The sequence below is a fragment of the Chiloscyllium plagiosum genome, unplaced genomic scaffold (genome assembly GCF_037043375.1).
Source record: "Chiloscyllium plagiosum isolate Xiang-an unplaced genomic scaffold, Cpla_swu_hap1 HiC_scaffold_3, whole genome shotgun sequence".
NCBI lineage: Eukaryota > Metazoa > Chordata > Chondrichthyes > Orectolobiformes > Hemiscylliidae > Chiloscyllium > Chiloscyllium plagiosum.
In genome coordinates, this window is record NW_028270141.1 from 123,251,033 (window position 1) to 123,275,016 (window position 23,984).

General features: G+C 45.8%; 1 protein-coding gene and 1 pseudogene across 2 annotated transcripts in view; one reads left to right on the plus strand and one right to left on the minus strand.

Moving 5' to 3' along the window:
• Positions 1-5,469: 5,469 nt before the first annotated feature.
• Positions 5,470-5,578, minus strand: LOC148150889 (5S ribosomal RNA; annotated as a pseudogene).
• Positions 5,579-10,300: 4,722 nt separating this feature from the next.
• LOC148150890 (S-adenosylmethionine decarboxylase proenzyme-like) overlaps positions 10,301-23,984 on the plus strand; it is a 32,477-nt gene continuing 18,793 nt past the window's right edge. Inside the window, exons 1-2 of one of the 2 annotated variants that reach the window (XM_087983128.1) lie at positions 10,301-10,451; positions 11,066-11,152. In XM_087983128.1, coding sequence (XP_087839254.1) covers positions 10,363-10,451; positions 11,066-11,152 — 176 coding nt within the window. In that variant the 5' untranslated portion in view covers positions 10,301-10,362. Of the gene's footprint in view, positions 10,452-11,065; positions 11,153-23,984 lie in introns of those variants that run through there. The other variant, XM_087983132.1, reaches the window with a different exon arrangement.

Here is a 23,984-nt window from a genome sequence, read left to right on the forward strand (position 1 = left end):
ATAACTGGCCCTCAGGGCTATTTGTCAGTCTCCACCCCTGGCTTTTCCTTTCGTTGACATGTGTCCAATTGTATTGAAGCAATTCCCATATGTCTAAGCTTTGCCCAGTCCACGGCCATTGTTCTGACATATGTGGCCCCCCACAAACACAGCAATTGCTAACATTTAAAACAGTGGCAATCCTAGAGGTGAGATCAATAAACAGGTTTTGTGTTACATCAGGGAGCTCAATCTGCTCTTCTACCTCTTTGTATATAGATGGCACTTTAGAGACAATGACCGTTCTCTGACGGTCATTCTCTTTCTCTAACTCCCGTTCAGTGTTCTGAACTCTGGTCTCCTTGACTCTGTCAATCTGCTCTCTGAGCAACACGGAGGGTAGGCCCCACTGCCCATCTTTGTTAACACACACCCAGCGGTCATTTTTAGGGCACCCACGGACTTTGCCACCGTACCCTTTATTATACACTTGATAATAGGGTTTTCCACCCTCCCAACATTCTTGCCGTGCATTCACATCGTAACACCAATCGTTCACATGGGAGTGAGACACAAATGATCCCGTGTAGATCTGACTCCCAAGCCTCACCGTAGTCCGACATTTGTCACATCTCCCCTCGCCCTCCCCCACACACAGGAGTAAACTGATCAATATCCCCACCAATACAGTCCAGGTAGAGTTCATTGTCGCTGTCTTTTCAGCTTTACCACCAATGGCTTGTCCCCTGGCCCGCATGTCCAAGTGCTCTCTCCTTCTGGCGGAACAGGCCACTTTATCATCGATGCGTGGGCCCACCCTTTTTCTTTCGTCCGAACAGCGGCTTCAGTTGTTAACAGGACCAGGAACGGTCCTTCCCACTGCGGCTGGAGCTTTTCGGCCCTCCAGGTCTTTACAAGTACCCAATCTCCGGGCTTCACCTTATGTAAGAGGAAGTCGAGCGGCGGAGTTTGAGCCAGGAGACCCTTCCTCCGGAGTTCTGCAAAAGAACGGGATAAGGCCAGTAAATAGTCTCTGACAAATACATCTCCCCCTTGTAGAGTGGGACACCCATCAACCTTACTCCAATATGGTAATACGAACAGCATCTCATAGGGGGAGACCCCGATATCCTGGCGAGGTGCTGTACGTATTCTCAATAGGGCAATGGGAAGGCACTTTGGCCAGGGTAACTTAGTTTCTAACATCAGCTTAGTCAATTGGGTCTTGAGTGTGCCATTCATTCTCTCCACTCGACCCGAGCTCTGGGGATGCCAGGGTGCATGGAATTTCCATTGGATACCCAGGGCAGTACAGATCAAATGGTGTAGCCTAGAAACAAAATGTGTCCCGCAGTCTGAGTCTATAGATTCCATCATGCCATATCTCGGGATTATGTTCTCTAACAACAGTCGGGCCACGGTTGGTGCATCGGCTTTGGCGGTTGGGAAAGCCTCTACCCAGTGAGTGAAATGGTCTACTATTACTAGCAGATACTTCCATCTCTGTACTGGGGGTAAGTCTGTAAAGTCAATTTGGATCCTCTGGAATGGCCTAATTGCGAGGGGCTGACCACCGGCTGGCATAGAACGCATGGCTTTCTTGTTAATTCGCTGGCAAGTGGGGCATCCGACTATTTCTTGTTGGGCTAATGTGTATATCCCCCTGCATACATAGTCTCTCAGGATCGTGTCACACATGGCTTGCACCCCCCAGTGGGTCTGATGGTGTAATCGGTGCAGAATTCTCCGGGTGATCTGTTTGTTCAGTACTTGTCTCCCATCAGGAACCGTCCACTTCCCGTTAGTTTCTAGCCGGGCACCCAATTGATCCATTTTATCAATCTCCCCCTGGGTGAAGACGGGTTGTTTAGCGAGCCCTTCCCTCAACGGTATTAATGTTAATAATTGGACGGATTTTTCGACCGCTGCCCGCTTGGCTTCCTCATCTGCCAGCCGGTTTCCCACCGCTTCCGGTGTCGACCCCTTCTGGTGACCGGGTACATGGACTACTGCGAGTTCTGTAGGCAACGCCAGGGCTTCCAACGTTAGGCTGATCATTTGTTCGTGAGCTAATTCTTTTCCCCGGGAAGTTATCAATCCTCGCTCTTTCCAGATTTTCCCGAAAGTATGAACAATTCCGTATACATACTTTGAGTCAGTATATATGGTCCCCACTTTCCCCTCCAACAACTTCAGGGCCCTCTGGAGGGCGTACAACTCACAGGATTGGGCTGACCACTTCCCGGGCAGTCGTCCGGACTCGATCGTCCGTTTCGTTGCGCCATCTACGACCGCACTTCCCGCTTGTAGCGGGGGCACTCTCGCTTAAAATGTCCCTCTTCATTACAGTAGTAACATCTGAGTATCCTCTTCGTTTCCCTGTCGCGGCCTCGAGTTCCTCCACCCTTCCTTTGTTCCGGCCCCGGTCCTCTTTTTCTCTGCTCTTGCCACGACTCTCCCCTTTCCGGTTCCTGCCACGGCTCCCCCTTTTCCCTCCTTCCAGCTGTCACTTGTTGCACCGTCTGCATCATTATCTTTGTCGCCTTCTTTTGCTTCTCATCGTCCCTTCTCACAAACACCTTTTGCGCCTCCCGGAGCAGTTCACTCAGAGGTTTACTATCCCAATCATCCATTTTCTCTAACTTCTTTCGTATGTCCGGCCAGGCTTTTGACACAAACTCTACCCGTATGAGTTGCTGTCCCACTTCCGTCTCAGGGTCCACCCCAGCGAACTGCTGCAAGTTCTTCCTAATCCTGTCTAGGGAGTCTGTAGGGGTTTCTTCCGGGTTTTGATGATTCCCAAAGGCCTTGGTAAAATTGTGCCCCTTCGGGGCTGCCTGCCTTATTCCTTTTATCCAATATTCCCGCATATCCCTCATGTTGCGTCTTCCTTCTTCCGTTTGCTTATCCCACTCGGGGTCGGTGAGGGGAAATTTCTGCTCCCCTCCTGCTCCTCCCTCTCTCTCCCAGACCAACAGCGCAGCTTGACGTATCATCTGTCGCTCCTGGCTAGAGAACAATGTTCCCATGATGGAATACATCTCATCCCACGTATAAGTATTTGGCCCCAGGAACTGATCTAATTGTTCAGCCAGGCCCATGGGGTCCTCCAGTAGGCCCTTCATCTCCCTCTTGTAATTCCGTACTTCAGTACTCGTTAAGGGGACGTTCAGATATCCTGTCCCTCCTTCCGCGCCTCCCATGGGCACTTCCCGGAGTGGATTCATTCTTGCAATCGGGACAGAGTTCCGTCTGTGACTCTTTTCAGCTTGAGATCTAGTCTGTACTCCTGAGGCACCTGGTGGTTCCTCCCCGCTTTCTTCCCCTTCCCCTGAATCGTCGCCACCCGAAGGACCATTTTGCGGGGCCGACGGCGTCACGTAGGGCGGCGGTAAGTGATCTAAAGGTTCCCATTCTTTCTGCCCTTTCGAGTCTTCATTGGTTACCTTCATTTTGCAAGATAGTGTGACTGGTAGCCAACAAAGGGCGTAATCACTTTCCTCCCGAGTAACATTAGGTTTCGAATTGACATATAAAATTAGAGCTTGCCGGACCCAGTCTTCATCAGTGCCGAATTTAGGCCACCACACTGAGTCTCCCTGAATAGGTGTTTGGGACCACGTTTGACAGTATCTCACCATCTTCTTTCTAGATTTTCCTTTTCTCCTACCCTGATCCCAATTATTTAACATTATTCCTAACGGACTATCGTCAGGTACCCCGGGGTATTTTTCATTGTCTACGCTCAAGCCTACCTTTGCCTTATTCGCCTTGGATCCCTTATTTCCCATTGCCGAGGACTTTGTAAAATCGGAGATTCCTGTATTATCCCGTGATAATCTATCACTATTTAGCCAATTCCCGGACCTTCAGTCCCGTGATCGCCCAGGTCCCTTTACAGGCACCCCCGGTCTTTGGATTCCTGTGTCTTACGTCTCTGTGAAACAGATCACAGGCACCCCGTAGGTCCACGTTCCTCCGCAAACACGGTCTCTGCAAAATCCCGCACAGACGAGCCCCGGTCTCTAGATTCCTGAGTCCCACGTCTCTGTAGAAAAATCTACAGGCACTCCGCAGGTCCCCCGTCCCTCCAGCTGCCTTTCAGCCAGCCCTTGCCCACCAGGCTCCTGTAGTCTCCCACATCCCCACACAGGCCAACTGCAAGCCCTCCCCCTGCTTCATAGGGCTGCAGCCTGCATTCTCTCATCCTTCCACACTCCTCCACCCCTCCATTTCGGAATGCCAGGCACTGACCAGTGGGGTACCGCAGGGATCAGTACTGGGACCGCAGCTTTTTACAATCTATCTTCAGGATATACAAGATGGTATTAGCAATAACATTCGCAAATTTCATCAGCTGGGTGGCAGGGTGAAATGTGATGAGGATGTTAGGAGATTACAGGGTGACCTGGACAAGTTAGGTGAGTGCTCAGATGCATGGCAGATGCACTTTCATATGGATAAATGAATCCTTATCCACTTTGGTGGCAAGAACAGGAAGGCAGATTACCACCTAAGTGGAATCAATTTAGGTAAAGGGGCAGTACAGAGAGATCTGGGGGTTCTTGTACACCACTCAATGAAGGTAAGCATGCAGGTACAGCAGGTAGTGAAGAAGGCTAATAGCATGCTGGCCTTCATAACAAGAGGGATTGAGTAGAGAAGCAAAGAGGTTCTTCTGCAGCTGTACAGGGCCCTGGTGAGACCACACCTGGAGTACTGTGTGCAGTTCTGGTCTCCAAATTTGAGGAGAGACATTCTGGCTATTGAGGGAATGCAGCGTAGGTTCACGAGGTCAATTCCTGGAATGGCGGGATTACCTTACACTGAAAGACTGGAGCGACTGGGCTTGTGTACCCTTGAGTTTAGAAGACTGAGAAGGGATCTGGTTGAGACATATAAGATGATCAAAGGATTGGACACTCTGGCGGCAGGCAACATGTTTCCGCTGATGGGTGAGTGCCGAAACAGAGGACACAGCTTAAAAATACGGGGTAGACCATTTAGGACAGAGATGAGGAGAAACTTCTTCACCCAGAGAGTGGTGGCTGTGTGGAATGCTCTGCCCCAGAAGGCAGTGGAGGCCCAGTCTCTGGATTCATTTAAGAAAGAGTTGGATAGAGCTCTCAAGGATAGTGGAATCAAGGGTTATGGAGATAAGGCAGGAACAGGATACTGATTAAGGATGATCAGCCATGATCATATTGAATGGTGGTGCAGGCTTGAAGGGCAGAATGGCCAACTCCTGCACCTATTGTCTATTGTCCGCCTTTCCTGACTGCCACCCGCAGACAGCGTGCAGCCCCAATCCCTTTCTTTCCGCCTTTCTTGCTGATTTTGGCAGCGCTCCGCTCTCCTCCCCTCCGTGTCTCGTGCCTGCAGGAGACTGATGCCAGGCACAGCAGCAGCAGCAAAAATAACCTGCCGCTCCATTGCCTGGCACAAGACAAGTGCAGAGGGGTGACTTGAGCAGCCACTGCTGGCGGAAAAAGCCTACTGCACCTGGTATTCCCAGGCAGTCTCCCATCCAAGTACTAATCAGGCCTGAGTCTGCATAGCTTCCGAGATCAGACGTTTTCAGACTAGTATGGCCGTAGGCGCTGGCCCCTGCCTTTTCTCCCTACTTCAAGGCGTGCTGGCCAGCCACATTTTCTTTCTTGCTCTTTCTCTTTATCCCCTTTGGCTTTTTTTTCTCTTTTCTCTTTGCTCTTCCTCCTCCGTGCGTGCTTCCCTCCCTCCCTCCGTCCCTCCAGCTGCCTTTCAGCCAGCCCTTGCCCACCAGGCTCCTGTAGTCTCCCACATCCCCACACAGGCCAACTGCAAGCCCTCCCCCTGCTTCATAGGGCTGCAGCCTGCATTCTCTCATCCTTCCACACTCCTCCACCCCTCCATTTCGGATTCATTTAAGAAAGAGTTGGATAGAGCTCTCAAGGATAGTGGAATCAAGGGTTATGGAGATAAGGCAGGAACAGGATACTGATTAAGGATGATCAGCCATGATCATATTGAATGGTGGTGCAGGCTGGAAGGGCAGAATGGCCTACGCCTGCACCTATTGTCTATTGACCAACACTTTTTAACTTACAAAGTGGATAACCCAACATTGTACTCCATCTGTCAGACCGTTGCCCACTCAACCAATCTAAATCTTAGCAGACCCTCAATCCTCTGCACAGTTTGCCTTTCCACTCAATTTATTGTCATCAGCAAACCTGGATACGTTACCATCTCCTCTTCCAAATTCTTTATATCTATCCTCAACACCCACCCCTGACAGCTCACCACTGATCTCCATCCTGAGAAACAACCATTTATCCTGACTCGCTGCTTTCTGTTGGTTAACCAGTCCTCTATCCATGCTAGTACATTCCACACAACTCCATGCATTCTAATGGATGAATCCAAGGTGTGGCACTTTATTGAATGCCTTCTGGAAATCCAAGTATACAGCATCCACTGGTTCTCTTTAAACACCCCCCACCCCCCCCTTTCCCCCCCGATCACTGTGCTTGTTAAATCCTCAAAACTCCAATGTGTTTGTCAAACACGACCTTCCCTTCTTGAATCCAAGCTGCATCCACCTGATAGGAACCTTTCCGTCCAGATGTTTCACTATTTCTTCTTTCTTGATAGTCTCCAGCATTTTCCCAACTGCAGATGCCAACACCCTTTTTTAAACAGCGGTGTGACATTTGCTGTCTTCAGGTCCACCAGGACCTGCCCAGAATCCAATGAATTTTGATAAATTATCACTAACACATCTTCTAAACTTCTGTCATTTCGTTCAGCATCCAGGGATGTATTCAGTCAGGACCAGGGGACTTATTTACCTTTAGACCCTCAGGTTTGCTCAACCCTACCCTTTAGTGATAACAATTGAATTGAGGTCCTCACCTCCCAATGTATCCTTAACCTCATTCCTTGGCATGATAAGACATATCTTCCACTGTGAAGACTGAGACAAATAGTTATTCAAGGCCTTGATCGTTTCAGCATTACCCAGTGTTAATTTCTCTTTCGCATCCTGCAAGAGACTTTAGTCCACTTTAGCCCCACTTTTCCATTTTATATGCATGTATTTATAAAAACTTTTCCTCCCTGATTTTATATTCTGTGCTAGTTTGCTTTCATAATATATCTTTCCTTTCTTTATCCAAGGCTGGCTCTTCCTACCCTTGCTATTCTTGGTTTTCACTAGAATATATTTGCCTTGAGCTCTGGGAAAAATCTCTTTGAAAGGCTTCTACTGTTCCACCATATAACTTGTGTTCCCAGTCTAATTTAGCCAACTCCTTCCTAATCCTATTACAGTCTCCCTTGTTTAAGCATAACACCTTGGTTTTTGATTATACTTTTTCATCCTCCATTTGTATCCAAAATTCGATCATACTGTGATCACTCTGAGAGGATCCCTAACTACGTAATTGTTAATTTTACATGTCTCATACACAGGACCAGATCTAAGATTGCATGCTCCCTTGTGGGTTCAGTGACATGCTATTCAAGAAATTTATCACAGATGATTTCTGTGAGCCCCTGTTCAAGACTGCCTCTACTGACTTGATTCAGCCAATCAATATGCATGTTAAAGCCCCCCCATAACTACTGCCATTTCATTCTTACGTGCATCAGAAGTTTCTTGATCGCCTGTGCCACTGTAGCACTATTGTTGGGTGGCCTATAGACACTCCTACCAATGACTTCTTCCCCTCATTATTCCTGATCTCCACCCAAATGGATTCAACATTTTGCTCCTTAGATCCTATATTGTGTCTCTCGATAGCCATAATCTCATCGTTACGTAAAAGCGTGACCCCATGTCCCTTACCCTCTTATCCTTCCTAATTATCTGATATCCTTGGATATTTAATTCAGTCATAACCACCCTGCAACCACATTTTTGTAATGACAGCTAAATCATACCCATTTGTACTGATTTACACAATAAGTTCATCGACTTTCTTTTGAATACTTCAGGCATTGGAATAAAGTGCCCTTATGCTCATTGTCCCTTTAGCATTTAGCAATCTCCCTGTCTTCGCATATGATTCTGGCATCCAATTTTACTTTTTTCTAACTTTTGTTCTGGTCTCTGCATTGCTTCCTCCTGCCTTTCTGTCTGTACTCCCATCCACTTGCCATTTAGGCTACCCTTCATCTCACACTCTGCTTCTTGCATCTACCTTTATGCCAACTACTGGCATCTTCTGACCTGACACTCTGGTTCCCACCCAGTTTAAAGCTTCCCTAACAGCTATAGCAAGTCTGTCCGCAAGGATATTGGTCCCCCTGGAGTTCAGTTGTAACTTGTCCATTTTGTGGTCCTACCTTTCCCAGAAGAGAACCCAGTGATCCACAAATCTGGAACCCTGCACCAACTCTTCAGCCACTGGTTTGTCTGCCACATCTTCTTATTCTGCCCTCACTAGCATGTGGCGCAGGCAGCAACCCAGAGACCCTTGAGGACCTTCTTTTTAGCTTCCTTCCTAACTCTCAAAATTTACTTTTTATGACCACATCCCTTTTCTTAGCTTTGTCATTGATACCAACGTGTACCACAACTTCTGGCTGCCTACCCTCCCCTTTAAGAATGCAGTAGACTCGATCCAAGACATCCCTAATGCTGGCAGCCAGGAGGCATCATACCAGCGGGGAGTCTCATTCTTGTCCACAGAGTCTCCTGTCTGTTCCCCTGAACCACAGGGCTAGACTCAATGCCAGAGCCCTGGCTGCTCTGGCTTTCCCCTGGTAGGTTATTCTCCCGCCTTCCCCCAAAAATATCCAAAACAGTTTTTGTTATTGAGGGGTGCAGGCACAGGGGACCCCTACACGACTGCCTACTCCCTACTCCCTTTCCCTCTCCTGATGGTCACCCAGCTACTTTCATCTTGTAACCGAGGTATGATTACCTTCCAGTGTCTCCTCTATCAACCCCTCAGCCTTCCAAATGGTCCAGAGTTCATTCAGCTCCCTAATGCAGTCTGTGCGGAGCTAAAGCTGGCAGCACTTGCAGGTAAAGTCAGCAAGGACGCTGGTAGTGACCCTGACCTTTTATATCCTACAAGACGAGCATGCAACTGCTCTAGCTTCCATCCCCACTGCTCATTTTAAAAAGAGGAAAAGAAACTTATCTGAGCTTCACCGTAGCCCTCTCTCACCTCTCTCCATCTCTGATGGTGAAATGTTCCTTCAGTACTGAAGTCAGCCTTAGTTCTAAGCACTCAAATCGTGACATGAGGCTTGTGCAAACAATTGGGACCTAGCTCGTTCTGATCAATTTAGGATCTGTTGATCCAGGCGATCAAAAAAAGGGAAGTCCTGGGATGTGATAGAAAGCGAATAAGATTGAATGTCGGAAATGTCATGGAATAAAAGGCAAAGAGAATGGTATTGGTTGTAATAAACAAAACATTTATCCAGAGTGAATATGAATATTAGAATAAGCAGCTCATGAAAAACAAGTTTCAGGCCATCACATGGCAAAAAAACTGATTAAAATCAATATTGAGTCCAGAATACAGTAAAGTGCTCAATAAGATTAGATAATGTTCTACTTGCATTGAGTTTCATTGAACACTGCAGCAGACCGAGGACATGCATGAGCGTGTGAGCAAGGTTGAGAGTTTTTTAAAAAAAAAACTGGGGACTTGGCATCAAAGTGTGGAATGATGAGGTTTTCTAGATCTCCCCAAATTGTCTGGCCTGTCCACACAACTGAATTCTTTTTTTTTCTGATGGCAATCTGAATTTCTCTGGGACCTCCCTGAAGTTTTGTTCTTTTTAAACCTATTTTGCCACCAAATATAGTTGTGACCATCTATGTAATATATTGCACACTTCGGGAAATGCTTTTTGACTGTCCAAATATGCATCAGCCATACTATCCTCACCAATTATATCCATTAACGAATTGAATAAAAATTGGTGCTAGTTTTCATTAGTTAGCCAGAAGCACTAATTATTTTAGTCCTTTTTATTGTTTCTAAATGTCTCACTGACCTTTGGCAGGTTATATATCCTAGGTCTATTCCCTGAACCCTGTGCCCAAAAAAAACACCTGACCCATTCAGTGAAGTCATGTGCTTCTACTCCACTTTTCCACCCTCCCATCTTCAACTCGGAGATCAAAAATCAGTAGGTCAACCTTGAAGACACACTCTGGGGCATTCACAATCTCTCAGGTAGAGAATTAGAAAAACATTTATCCCTTTTGAGTAAATGTATTTTTCCTTCTTAGTCTGAAACGATTAGTCCCTTATCCTTATGCTGTACTCCTGTATTCTAGATTCCTCAGCCAGGGGAAACATCTGCCTACTTTGTCAGACTCCTTCAGGTTTTTGTCTGTCTCAATGACTTCACCTCTTACTCTAAATTCCAGAGATAATGGACCCAGTTTCCTCCTCCTGTCAATGGAGAGCAACTTGTTTAACTCGGCCTCGTTTGATTGATCCCTTTGCAGTCCTACCTTCATTGCAAGTATCTTCTTCCTTCGATCTAGATTTTTTGTTGATTGCCTTATGACTCCAGTTTTGCTAGACCTCCTTACATCACACTCTGTCAAATGCTGCCCTGATGTCAAGTGCTGTCACTGTCACCTCACCTCTGGAGCTCAGCTCTTGTCCTTGTTCAGTCCAAGGCTGTGATGAGATCAGGAGTTGCGAACAGATTATTGCAAATCAATTACTGTTTGATCGCACTGACTTCATACGGCACTTGACTGATTGAAAATAAACTGATGAAACAATAATTGATTGGGTTGTATTTGTACTGTTTTCTATGTACAGAACATATTTGGGCAATTTTCTACTTTGCCAAGTAAATGCCACAGATGTGGCTCTACTGGAACAGCTTGATGAGGAACGCAGCTAGTTTTGGAGCACAGGTTTTCAGTACTAATGTTTGAATGTTGTCTGGTCCCAGAGCTTTTGCTGTTATCTTAAGAATGAAAGGTGCTTTGTCAATCTACTTCAATATGTTGCTATATTTTTTAAAAAGATGATTGTTGTGCAAAGATTAAATTTTGAGATAAGTTGTCACTTTTGGAGTCTTTGCAAGACTAATGACAGTTTTTCCTTTTTATTTGTAGGTTTGAGTGGGACAAGCTATTGGAAAATGTGCATTGTTTGATCATAAGTGTGACAAAGACAGACAGGCAGGAAGCCTATATACTCAGGTATATGAATGTTTTGTATTTTTTATGAACCTAGTTAGAATTGAGCAAGATATGGGTTAGATTCCTAACAGCTGCTTGTTGCAAGAACAATGTTTAGAATGAGGAAAAGCATCAAGAGCTGTAAACCTCTGGTTTCAATGCTTAACTATGATAATTGTATCTGTTTCGAAATTTTAGCTCAATTGGTTATGCTACCGATCAGAGATAAGGGTTTTTTTATGAGACTGAGTTACTGTTGGGATAGTTAAAATAGTCCAAGAGAAAATAACAGTTTGAGTGCATTTCACAAGAGCTCAGAATTGTTAGGGTGCATAAGGAAACCATTTGGTCAGCTGGCTCTATTACCTAGTGCCAAATTCATGTCTTTTCTCCCATATCCATGAACACCACTTCATAGTCTTACAACATGGAAACAGGCTCTTTGGTCTAGTTAGTCCATGCCAACCATATTCTCAAGCCAAACTAATCCCACTTGCCTGCACTTGGCCCATATCCCTCCAAACACTTCCTAATCATGTACTTATCCAAATGTCTTTTAAATGTAACTATACCTGCATCCACCACTTCCTCTAGCAGTTCATTCCGATTATGAACCACTGTTTTTATTTTTTTAAAAATGCACCTCATCCTTTTTAAATCATTCTCCTCTCACATTTAAAAATATGCTCCCGGTTTTGAACTTCCCCACCTTGGGGACAAGAGCTTTGCTATTCATATTGCCTATGCCCCTCATGATTTTCTAAACCTCTATAAGATCACCCCTTAACTTGATATGCTCCAGTGGAAAGTTGCCCCAATCAGTCTTTATGCATAAGCCTTCTATTCCTGGCAACATCCTGGTAAATCTTTTGAGTCCTCTCAAATTTAATGATCTTCCTATAATGGCAACCTGAACAGACTTCACAACCATCCTATACAACCTCAGCACGGCATCCCAACCCCATACTCAAAGGTCTGAACAATGCAGGCAAGTGTGCTGAATGCAGCCTGCCTATCTGTGAAACAAGTTTCAAAGGATTATGTATCTTAACCCTTGGTTCTCTGTCCTATAACATTACCCAGAGCCCTACTATTAATTGTGGAAGTCCTGCCCTTGTTTGTTTCACCAAAATGCAATATCTCACGTTTATCCAAATTAAACTCCATCTGCCACCCCTCAACCTGTTCACCTCTTCTGATGCCCACTTGCTTGCCACAACTGAACCTGCCTCCATTTTCCAGTCAGTACATTCCAGGCCCTGACTACTTGCTGTTTGAAAATGTATTTTCTCACGTCATCCACGTTTGGACATCACTTTTGGATTTTTTCCCCTTTTGAGCAAGAAACTGGTTCCAATCTACTCTATTCAGCCCAGACATGATTTTGAAAGCTTCGATCAAATCCCCTCTCTCCCTTACGAGAGGAGAACAGTCCCAACATATTCAGTCTATTTGCAAAACTGAAGTTTCTCATACCTTGACCCATTCTTGTAAATTGTTCTGCGTAGTCTCCAATGCCTTCACATCTTTCCTATAATGGGCCCACAAGTGTATAAAGAAACTCGAGATGACATCTAGCAAATGTCGTGTACAAGTTCCACATCACCCCCAGTTCCTGTGCTTTGCTTCTTGTAATAAGGTCGAGAGCACTGTGCTTTAACTGCTGTCTCCCCCTTCCTACCACCTTCAATGATTTGTGCACAGATACACCCACGTCCCTCCGTTCCTGCACCCCCTTTACAATTATATCCCCTGTTTTGTTTTAGTTTGATATTCTTCCAACCAAAGTACATTATCTCACAATTCTTTGTCATCTACCCACATACTCCTCCACTTGGTCATTGTGTGTTTCGAATTCCGCACTATCCTTTTCCACAGTTTACAATTCTTACAAGCTCCATGTCATCTGCAACTGTGAAATTGTCCGTTGCACACCAAGCTCCAAATCATTCATATATATCAGGAGAAGCAAGGATCCCAAATCTCAACCCTGGGGAGAACCTTCACTTGACTGTAAAATATCCATTGACCACCGCTGTTTCCTGTTATCTAGCCAATTTTGTATCCATGTTGTTACTGTCCCTTTCATACCGTGACCTGTAACATTCCTAGAGTCTGTTAGGCACTGTATCAAACAGAAATCATGTATTGCTTTCTTTAACAGTGTTACCCTCATCGAGCCTTTCTAACAACTTCAAAAAACCTCCTAGTTAGTTAAACATGGCTTCCTCTTTAGAATTTTGAGCTGACTTTCCAATCACCCATTAAACTCCCATCTTTTCCACATGATTATTTATTCTACCTATAATAATTGTTTATCGATCCTTAATAATTGTTTGTAATTTGATTCATTCTGAAAATTAAGCTGTGATCATATCAATAATTGCAATTTTAGATTGTGGTTTTAGGATTGAATAAAATGAAATGCGGGAAAGTAACTTAGAGACATAATTTCTAGGGACTCTGGAGCACTTATTCTTTAGCTTGAATCATGTTGGTCATTTTAGCTGCACGTGTTCCATGGATTTTTCAGCCTTCAATTCAAACTCAAATTCTATTTTATCTGCCGTAGCTGAGTAAGAACTGGGTTATAAAAATTCTCAGCAGATGTACCTTATCTGAGAAGTCGTCTTGATTGACCCCTTTGTTTTTAACCCTTCTCTTTGAGCATTCAAGATGTGAACTTTGTTTTAAGTCAGCTCTGGCTATTTCTTTCAGTAAAATGAGTTGACAGCTGTATTGCTTCAGCATGTGAAGTCTGCTTGTTCAATTTGATACTGCATAAAGTAGTATACTTAAGTCTAATTTCAAATGTGTTCACGATGGTTGAGTCAATTAGACTCCTGGCTGATATCATATCTTTTAGGCAGAGCTTATTGCATGGTGGTTATAATGTTGAAGATGCATGATGTTATTTAGATCCTGGGTTCTAAAATGGAGGAACCATATGTTGATATGCTATTGATTTGTATTTCTATATTCTGTATGCTGCAAAAGGTAGGTTCAGTTTAGTTTTAGATTTGTTTGGAGTTTGGTGATGAGCAGTCTGAAGTACAGTGATACATGCATTTTTAATAAGTTCAACGTTGGCATAGAGCTTGAGGCAAGCAGTTGACGATGCATTAGAAACAAGGGTAGAAGGAATAACTATCACACCCTAGCAACAGGACGCTGATCCCCCTCAAAGTTAGAACTGTTCAGAAGGTTAAGCAATGCATGCAGGTTCAGTGAAAGTGAAAAGGTGTTGTTAATGGCTATGGAAAAATTCCTGAGTGGTTTATTAGAAAAATATCCAGGGAACAGAAAGCTGCAAGAAGCTGAGGGTGTTCCCTCTGCTCCCTACAGTTGCATGGGCCTCCAAGTTCCATGCTCAACAGCGCGTTACCAAACTAGAGGTCATTGCACTTACAAGCCCATCATATGCAAATCTTATGAGCAGCTGTGCAGCTTACCAAGGACATCGTTCTTGAGAATGTTCCATATCTGTTCACATAATGAGCAAATAGGCTATGCATTTTTGTACCATCCAGCTAGCTTTCACTGTCATTTATCCAATGTTTCCAATAGGTGGGAGAGAAGATGTGATCTGAGAAATCAAAATTCATTGAACTTGAGGGGTCTATGAATCTTTTAAAAATGACTGGACCCCAACATAGCTGTATTGGAAGTGAGATCAAGGGCACATAAGATCGCATTATATGCAAATGATTTCTTCTGTTATCATCGAACCTGGCAGTTTCTGCACCCCTTTTAATACAATGTGTTATTTTATTTGGCTCTTTTTCAGGGGATAGGATTAATACCCTGAGGTCTTAAGGGAATACCTGATATTGAAGGTGAATTACGATTCCCCTTTAAATGGTTTCAGGGGGCTTTCTTTACTTAGGTATTTTTGTTAGTCCCACCTTTGATCGTTTATTTAAGGCTAAGTTTGCTCACTTGACAAGATTAGAGAAGATCTTCAAAGATAGGAGAACATTCCAATATCCTGGTTAGGTCGAATAGCCCTTATCAAAATTAATGTCCTTCCTTGTTTGGTGTATCCCATGTGAATGCCCCCTGTGTTTCCCAAGCAAACATTGTGGAGACTCATTGGTTGGCTTAGTTCTTTTATTTGGCATAACAGGCAGCTCCTCATTAAGCTTGCCAAATTGCAGCTACCCAAAGGGTTTGGGGAGTAGCCTTTCCAGATATTAAGATATCAATGAAGTTCCCTTCTGTCCTTTGTGGGTGACTGGGCTTTTGAGGACCCGAGATCCATATAGTTGAATATTGAGGCCTCCCAGGCAAAGTGCCCCCTTATTGTTTATGGGTAAGATGAGGGCAGTTATGGATTACTGTCTGAATCCAATCGTTATTATTTCAGTCAAAGCGTGGAGAGCAATGTGACAGAGCAAGGGCAGATAATCTGAAACCTCCTTTCTTACCCTATAGTTGGTGCGCCCAGATTTCAGCCAGGGATGATGGACCAGAGATTCAAACTTTGGGCAGCTTGGGGTTCCTGTTTGGGAGACTTGGTCCTTCGACCAAATGAGCTGCAAGTATGGTTCGCCCAGCAGAGACCTCTTTCCTTCCTTTCAGTTTAGGGGCTTTATCCAAACAAAAAGACTATGCTTTTTTACCAACCCTTTTGGGTCTGACAGAAGAGAATGCTTCATGCCACAAGCACATACTTGGTTAGTACTGTCTACCACTTACTGGGGTGCGGTGCCTTGAACGATATTGAGCGACTATGTGAGATCTGGGAGCAAGAGTTGGAAGTAATAGAGGGTCCTGGAGACCAACGTTAAGGTAGACACTGTCTCTCTTCTCGGGGGCTTGCCAAATTTATCTCCTTTAGATGCACGTGGGAAAAAGCTATTTAATGTTCTCGCTTTACGAGGAAGAGCATTCAGATGAGCTGGGTGTCTGAGAACTCTCTGGGCCTGTTGGGGTGGGGTATGCTAATTGTGGAACACAGCCCTTTGGCTTTCCTCTCAAACATGTTGCACCATAAAGCAGAACGATTTTATAAGACATGACAGCCCTTGAATTACCTGGAAGCAGGTACTTTCCTATCCTTTCCCTGAAACACCTGATTCCCTTACTGATCAGCAATCTATCCATCTTGGCCTCAAGTATACATAAGGACTGTGCACGCACAGCTCTCTGGCAGTGTGTTCCAAAGACTCATAAGCCTCAGAAATATTACCCGTGATCTCAGTCTTAAATTGGTGCCTCTTAATTCTGAGAGGATGTTCTCTGGCACTGGACTCTCCTTTAAGGGGAAACATTTTCAGCATTTATCCTGCGAAGCCATTTAAATACTATGTATTTCAATGAGATCACCTCTCATTCTAAATTCCAATGAGTATTTGTTTTAAACTTTGCTCATAAGACAATTCTTTCATACTGGGGATTAACCTACTGAATCATCTCTAAGCTAATAATGAAGTAAATTGTGTCTACTGTTCTTGCAATTTTTTGTGCCTTTTGCAGTGAGGGTAGTTTTTTTTTAAAACATGCTCCATCTCCAGTATTGCCTTGTTTCCCCACCATTAATTCCCCAGTTTCACCTTCCAAGGATCAACACTCACTTCAGATACTCTTCTTTTTCTATATACATTAAAGTTGCTTGTTGTAATGTTTTCAGCATGTATAAATGCTGGGGCAGAAAGTAGCTTGTGAAGTGCCGTAAGGATTAGACCTCAACTACAATATTTGCGATCTGGGTGAAGGACTGATTGCATTGTTGTCAAAATCATAAAAATAAAATAAGCTTTGAAAAAGCCAGGATATAAAAAGGGGTGTAGATATCTTAATTGAGTATGCAATTTTTTTGCCATTTTGTGTGAGAAATTACAAGTTGTTCCCTTTGTCAGGAATAATACATAAGCATAATTTAAATGGAGACTGCAGAATGCTGTGATACTGAGAGATCTGGGTGTCATTGTACTCATAAAAGGTTAGAAAGGCAAATGGGAAGTTTGCTGTTATTGCAAGTTGTTGGAATATGAAAGTAGGGAAACCTTTTTACAACTGTACACTGCATTAGACAGACTTCAGCCAAACTCTTGTGGGAAATTATGGTTAACATATTTAAAGAGGCAATAAAATTGCGGTGAGGTCTGCGTGCAAACTTGAGGCTAACCAAAGTGACCCTGTGCAACCCAGTTTGCCTGCAAATACATTCTATCAAAAAATGAAAACTGATGCAGTAAATATATCTAAAACTGTCCACTTTTCCCAATTTGTTCATACTTGACAATGGCCTGACCTTATGCAGGAAACAGCATTAAAATATTGGGAATTTGCTCTTCTAATTCTTTTTCTACCTAATGTGCTGTCTTCAACCACTGCGTTCAAACAACTTTGTCATGTATTGTGCTGCACTGCAATATCCCAGAGCACCTTGTGGTCTGAACTAAGGAATGAGGCAGGCAAATGACCTTTTCAGGTTTAATGCACATACCTGCAGCTTCCTTAAAGTTTCAGGCAGACAATAGAGCAGAGCACGGACACAAGACATAAAGATTACATAGAATTCACTATCTTTTAAGCTAGTATTCCTAATTCTACTAGTTTAATTGTGATTCAATGAGAAATTAAGTAATGTAAATGATGAGTGAAAATGTGATTGTAGAATGATACTGCATGGCAATTTCAAAGAGCATCTGGATCAGTGGTGCTGGAAGAGCACAGCAATTCAGGCAGCATCCGAGGACAGGCAAAATCGACGTTTCGGGCAAAAAGCCCTTCATCAGGAATAAAGGCAGAGAGCCTGAAGCGTGGAGAGATAAGCTAGAGGAGGGTGGGGGTGAGGATAGAGTAGCATAGAGTACAATAGGTCAGTGGGGGAGGAGATGAAGGTGATAGGTCAGGGAGGAGAGGGTGGAGTGGATAGGTGGAAAAGGAGCTGGGCAGGTCGGACAAGTCCGGACAAGTCAGGGGATCGTGTTGCTGGAGGTTAGAAACTAGGATGAGGTGGGGGAAGGGGAAATGAGGAAGCTGTTGAAGTCCACATTGATGCCCTGGGGTTGAAGTGTTCCGAGGCGGAAGATGAGGCGTTCTTCTTCCATGCGTCTAGTGGTGAGGGAGCAGCGGTGGAGGAGGCCCAGCACCTCCATATCCTCGGCAGAGTGGGAGGGGGAGTTGAAATGTTGAGCCACGGGGCGACTTGGTTGATTGGTGCGGGTGTCTCGGAGATGTTCCCTAAAGCGCTCTGCTAGGAGGCGCCCAGTCTCCCCAATGTAGAGGAGACCGCATCGGGAGCAACGGATACAATAAATGATATTAGTGGATGTGCAGGTAAAACTTTGATGGATGTGGAAGGCTCCTTTAGGGCCTTGGATAGAGGTGAGGGAGGAGGTGTGTGCACAGGTTTTACAGTTTCTGCGGTGGCAGGGGAAAGTGCCAGGATGGGAGGGTGGGTCGTAGGGGGGCGTGGACCTGACCAGGTAGTCACGGAGGGAACGGTCTTTGCGGAAGGCGGAGAGGGGTGGGGAGGGAAATATATCCCTGGCGGTGGGGTCTGTTTGGAGGTGGCGGAAATGTCGGCGGATGATTTGGTTTATGTGAAGGTTGGTAGGGTGGAAGGTGAGCACCAGGGGCGTTCTGTCCTTGTTGCGGTTGGAGGGGTTGGGTCTGAGGGCGGAGGTGCGGGATGTGGACGAGATGCGTTGGAGGGCATCTTTAACCACGTGGGAAGGGAAATTGCGGTCTCTAAAGAAGGAGGCCATCTGGTGTGTTCTATGGTGGAACTGCTCCTCCTGGGAGCAGAAACGGCGGAGGCGGAGGAATTGGGAATACGGGATGGCATTTTTGCAAGAGGTAGGGTGGGAAGAGGTGTAATCCAGGTAGCTGTGGGAGTCGGTGGGTTTGTAGAAAATGTCAGTGTCAAGTCGGTCGTTACTGATGGAGATGGAGAGGTCCAGGAAGGGGAGGGAGGTGTCAGAGATGGTTCAGGTAAATTTAAGGTCAGGGTGGAATGTGTCGGTGAAGTTGATGAATTGCTCAACCTCCTCGCGGGAGCACGAGGTGGCGCCAATGCAGTCATCAATGTAGTGGAGGAAGAGGTGGGGAGTGGTGCCGGTGTAATTACGGGAGATCAACTGCTCTACGTAGCCAACAAAGAGACAGGCATAGCTGGGGCCCATACGTGTGCCCATGGCTACCCCTTTGGTCTGGAGGAAGTGGGAGGATTCAAAGGAGAAATTGTTAAGGGTGAGGACCAGTTCGGCCAAACGAATGAGTGTTGGTGGAGGGGTTCTGTTGGGAACGTCTGGAGAGGAAAAAAACGGAGGGCTTGGAGGCCCTGGTCATGGCAGATGGAGGTGTAGAGGGATTGGATATCCATGGTGAAGATGAGGCGTTGGGGGCCGGGGAAACGGAAGGCCCCCAACGCCTCATCTTCACCATGAATATCCAATCCCTCTACACCTCCATCCGCCATGACCAGGGCCTCCAAGCCCTCCGTTTTTTCCTCTCCAGACGTTCCCAACAGTACCCCTCCACCGACACACTCATTCGTTTGGCCGAACTGGTCCTCACCCTTAACAATTTCTCCTTTGAATCCTCCCACTTCCCCCAGACCAAAGGGGTAGCCATGGGCACACGTATGGGCCCCAGCTATGCCTGTCTCTTTGGCTACGTAGAGCAGTTGATCTTCCGTAATTACACCGGCACCACTCCCCACCTCTTCCTCCACTACATTGATGACTGCATTGGCGCCACCTCGTGCTCCCGCGAGGAGGTTGAGCAATTCATCAACTTCACCAACACATTCCACCCTGACCTTAAATTTACCTGGACCATCTCGGACACCTCCCTCCCCTTCCTGGACCTCTCCATCTCCATTAGTAACGACCGACTTGACACTGACATTTTCTACAAACCCACCGACTCCCACAGCTACCTGGATTACACCTCTTCCCACCCTACCTCTTGCAAAAATGCCATCCCGTATTCCCAATTCCTCCGCCTCCGCCGTTTCTGCTCCCAGGAGGAGCAGTTCCACCATAGAACACACCAGATGGCCTCCTTCTTTAGAGACCGCAATTTCCCTTCCCACGTGGTTAAAGATGCCCTCCAACGCATCTCGTCCACATCCCGCACCTCCGCCCTCAGACCCAACCCCTCCAACCGCAACAAGGACAGAACGCCCCTGGTGCTCACCTTCCACCCTACCAACCTTCGCATAAACCAAATCATCCGCCGACATTTCCGCCACCTCCAAACAGACCCCACCGCCAGAGATATATTTCCCTCCCCACCCCTTTCCGCCTTCCGCAAAGACCGTTCCCTCCGTGACTACCTGGTCAGGTCCATGCCCCCCTACGACCCACCCTCCCATCCTGGCACTTTCCCCTGCCACCGCAGGAACTGTAAAACCTGTGCACACACCTCCTCCCTCACCTCTATCCAAGGCCCTAAAGGAGCCTTCCACATCCATCAAAGTTTTACCTGCACATCCACTAATATCATTTATTGTATCCGTTGCTCCCGATGCGGTCTCCTCTACATTGGGGAGACTGGACGCCTCCTAGCAGAGCGCTTTAGGGAACATCTCCGAGACACCCGCACCAATCAACCAAGTCGCCCCGTGGCTCAACATTTCAACTCCCCCTCCCACTCTGCCGAGGATATGGAGGTGCTGGGCCTCCTCCACCGCCGCTCCCTCACCACCAGACGCATGGAAGAAGAACGCCTCATCTTCCGCCTCGGAACACTTCAACCCCTGGGCATCAATGTGGACTTCAACAGCTTCCTCATTTCCCCTTCCCCCACCTCATCCTAGTTTCTAACCTCCAGCAACACGATCCCCTAACTTGTCCGGACTTGTCCGACCTGCCCAGCTCCTTTTCCACCTATCCACTCCACCCTCTCCTCCCTGACCTATCACCTTCATCTCCTCCCCCACTGACCTATTGTACTCTATGCTACTCTATCCCCACCCCCACCCTCCTCTAGCTTATCTCTCCACGCTTCAGGCTCTCTGCCTTTATTCCTGATGAAGGGCTTTTGCCCGAAACGTCAATTTTGCCTGTCCTCGGATGCTGCCTGAATTGCTGTGCTCTTCCAGCACCACTGATCCAGAATCTGGTTTCCAGCATCTGCAGTCATTGTTTTTACCTCGTTAATTTCAAAGAGCAGTCTCGTTACTGAAGTCTCTTAAGTTGTCAGTCTCATTCTGTCTGCCTAATGGTTTTATGACTCTACTTCTGGGCTAGACGGTGGGACTTAAGTTCTACTACTGTGAGAGAGAAAATGTCCAAACAGGTTGACTTTTATTGTTTTAAAAAAAACTTGAATCTGATTCCACCACCTTTTTTAGGTAGTGCATTCCAGATGTCATCTTAAATTGGAGCAGAATACTGTGAAGTCTGGAAATGTTCAATCAAATCAGAAATTAATTGAAACCTTAATTATTAAACCTTAATTAGGCAGCATCTATCGGAGAGAAAAACAAAATTTGATGTTTCAACCTCATGAACAGTTCCTGCTTCTGTTCCATTCTAGGCATTGATCGGAGAAGCTTCACCATTCATATTTCCTCCATTCGGGTTCATTCTTTTCTATATTATTGTCACTTATTGCTTCTGAAGGTGCTGACCTGTACAATTGAGTGCTAAAACCTGTGACTAGGAGAAAGAGGTTAAAAATTGTACAGCCTAAATTAAGATATTTGAAGAATAAAACAGTTCACATACTTGATACAACGTTCACCATCTTCAGTATTCCACCTGCCAATACACAGTGGTAGCTATTAGCACTAGATAAAAGTAAGTTATACCAGATCAATTGTAGCAACTTGGCAAAGTTTTTTGGACAACTCTTTCCAAATTCTTGTCCTCGATTATAAGGATATGGGCAGCAAATGCATGGAATACAACCAATGTGAAAGTGCAGCCAAATCTTTCCCCATTCCACTTTGAAGTTATATTGCTATTTCTGGCTGCTAATCCTAGAAAGCCCTGCCTAATAGCACAGTGTGTCCCCTTGTACCATATGGCTGCGTTGGTTCAAGAAGATAGCTCACCACTTTCTCCAGACGAGTTCTGGATGAACAATATATACTGGCCTTGCCCGCAATGCTGACATCCTATCAAAATAAATTGCCTATTGGTTCGAATATAATTTTTAAAATCTGTACCATATTTAAACTGTCAGCAGTTCAGAGAGATTTTTGAGAGTTTGGGAACAGTTGACAGTTGACACTTTCTCAGTGATCGTTGTCTCCCAGGATTTTGTTACCTAAATAGGTGTAAGAGAAAACCATGGAGCTCTGAGTCCACTCTGCCATTGAGTAAGATTATGGTTTATCTTTGACTTCAAATCTACTTTCCCACCCATTACCACAATTCGTTAATCCCTTAGTTCCTTGAGAAATCAAAGGTCTATCTCTGCTTTAAATATTTTCAATGCTGGCATATCCACATCCTTCAGGGACAGAAGGTTTCACAGATTCACATCCCTTTGAGTAAGAAATCATACCTCATCTCGGTCTTAAATGATTAATCCCTCATCCTGAAATGTCCCATTTGGCTGGAAATCAAGATCAAAGAAATGTCTGTTTACCCTGTCCATCTCCTTCATAATCTTAAATATTTCAACTGATACCCTTTCGTTCTTCTGTTCTTCAAAGAAAGTAGATCCAGTTGAAGCGGCTCTCACTATTTTAAAAAAAACCCACTCGTTCCAGAAACTTTACTCCATCTCTAATGCAAGTATGTCCTTCCTTTAATGTGGAGACCAAAGCGACATATATTACTTTACTCTAATTGGGATGTCATTGCAGCCTCCCTTATTTTGTGCTTATTACCATTTCAAAAGCCAACAAGTAATTTGAATTCCTCATTGCTTGGTATATTGGCACGCTGCATTCTTTATGCAAGTACAGGAATTTGTATACGGAATTAAAGACAGTAAGTACCAAAAACTTTCATGTACTTAGCCCCACACTCCGGATTCCTCAACTGTTCCAGAATCTTCCATCGGCCTCCGAAATCAGTCTGGCGCCATTACACATGCGCCCGCTACATCGTCCGCAGCAATAGCCGCGGACGATGACGTCACTTCCGTCCCCACCGACCTCGCAGCCTCCGCGATCGCCGCTCAGACAACCGCCTCCGCGATCACCATGAAGAAAATTGCCGACAGATTCGCGACCTCCGCGGCTATGGGGAATAACTCTGTCTCTGTGGTCGTCGCAGCCACTTGCGCCCCCAGTGACGTTACTAACCTAAACGACCACAATGCCACATGTGTATCCGCCCCCACGCCGATCTCCGTCACCACGCCTAACCCCGCAGAGTTCCGTCACCACGCCTAACCCCGTCCCCATGACTATCTCCGTCACCACGCCTAACCCCGCCCCTTCGCCGATCTCCGACTGCATGTCTAACCCCACCCTCACGCCTATATCCGTCACCACGTCTAACCCCGCCCCTTCGCCGATCTCCATCACCACGCCCAACCCCGCCCCCAGGCCTAACCCCGCCCCCACACCCCACTCCAGCCCCACACCAGGTCCTTGCTCCCAGCCCTGCCGTGTTTTCACCATCCCTCCAGACCTACCCCTCTGAGGATGAAAGATCAGTCCTCAGCAGAGGCCTCACCTTCATTCCCCTACGCTCTCGGATTAATGAGTTCAACACACGGCGTGACATCGAACAATTCTTCCGCCGCCTTCACCTCCGTGCCTACTTCTTCAACCAAGACTCTCGCCCACCCTCTGACGACCCCTTCTCCTGCCTCCAACACACCCCATCCACCTGGACACCCCGTGCTGGCCTCCTACCTGCCCTCGACCTCTTCATAGCAAACTTCCGCCGCGATATTAACCGCCACCTGAACTCCCCCACCCCTCACCCAC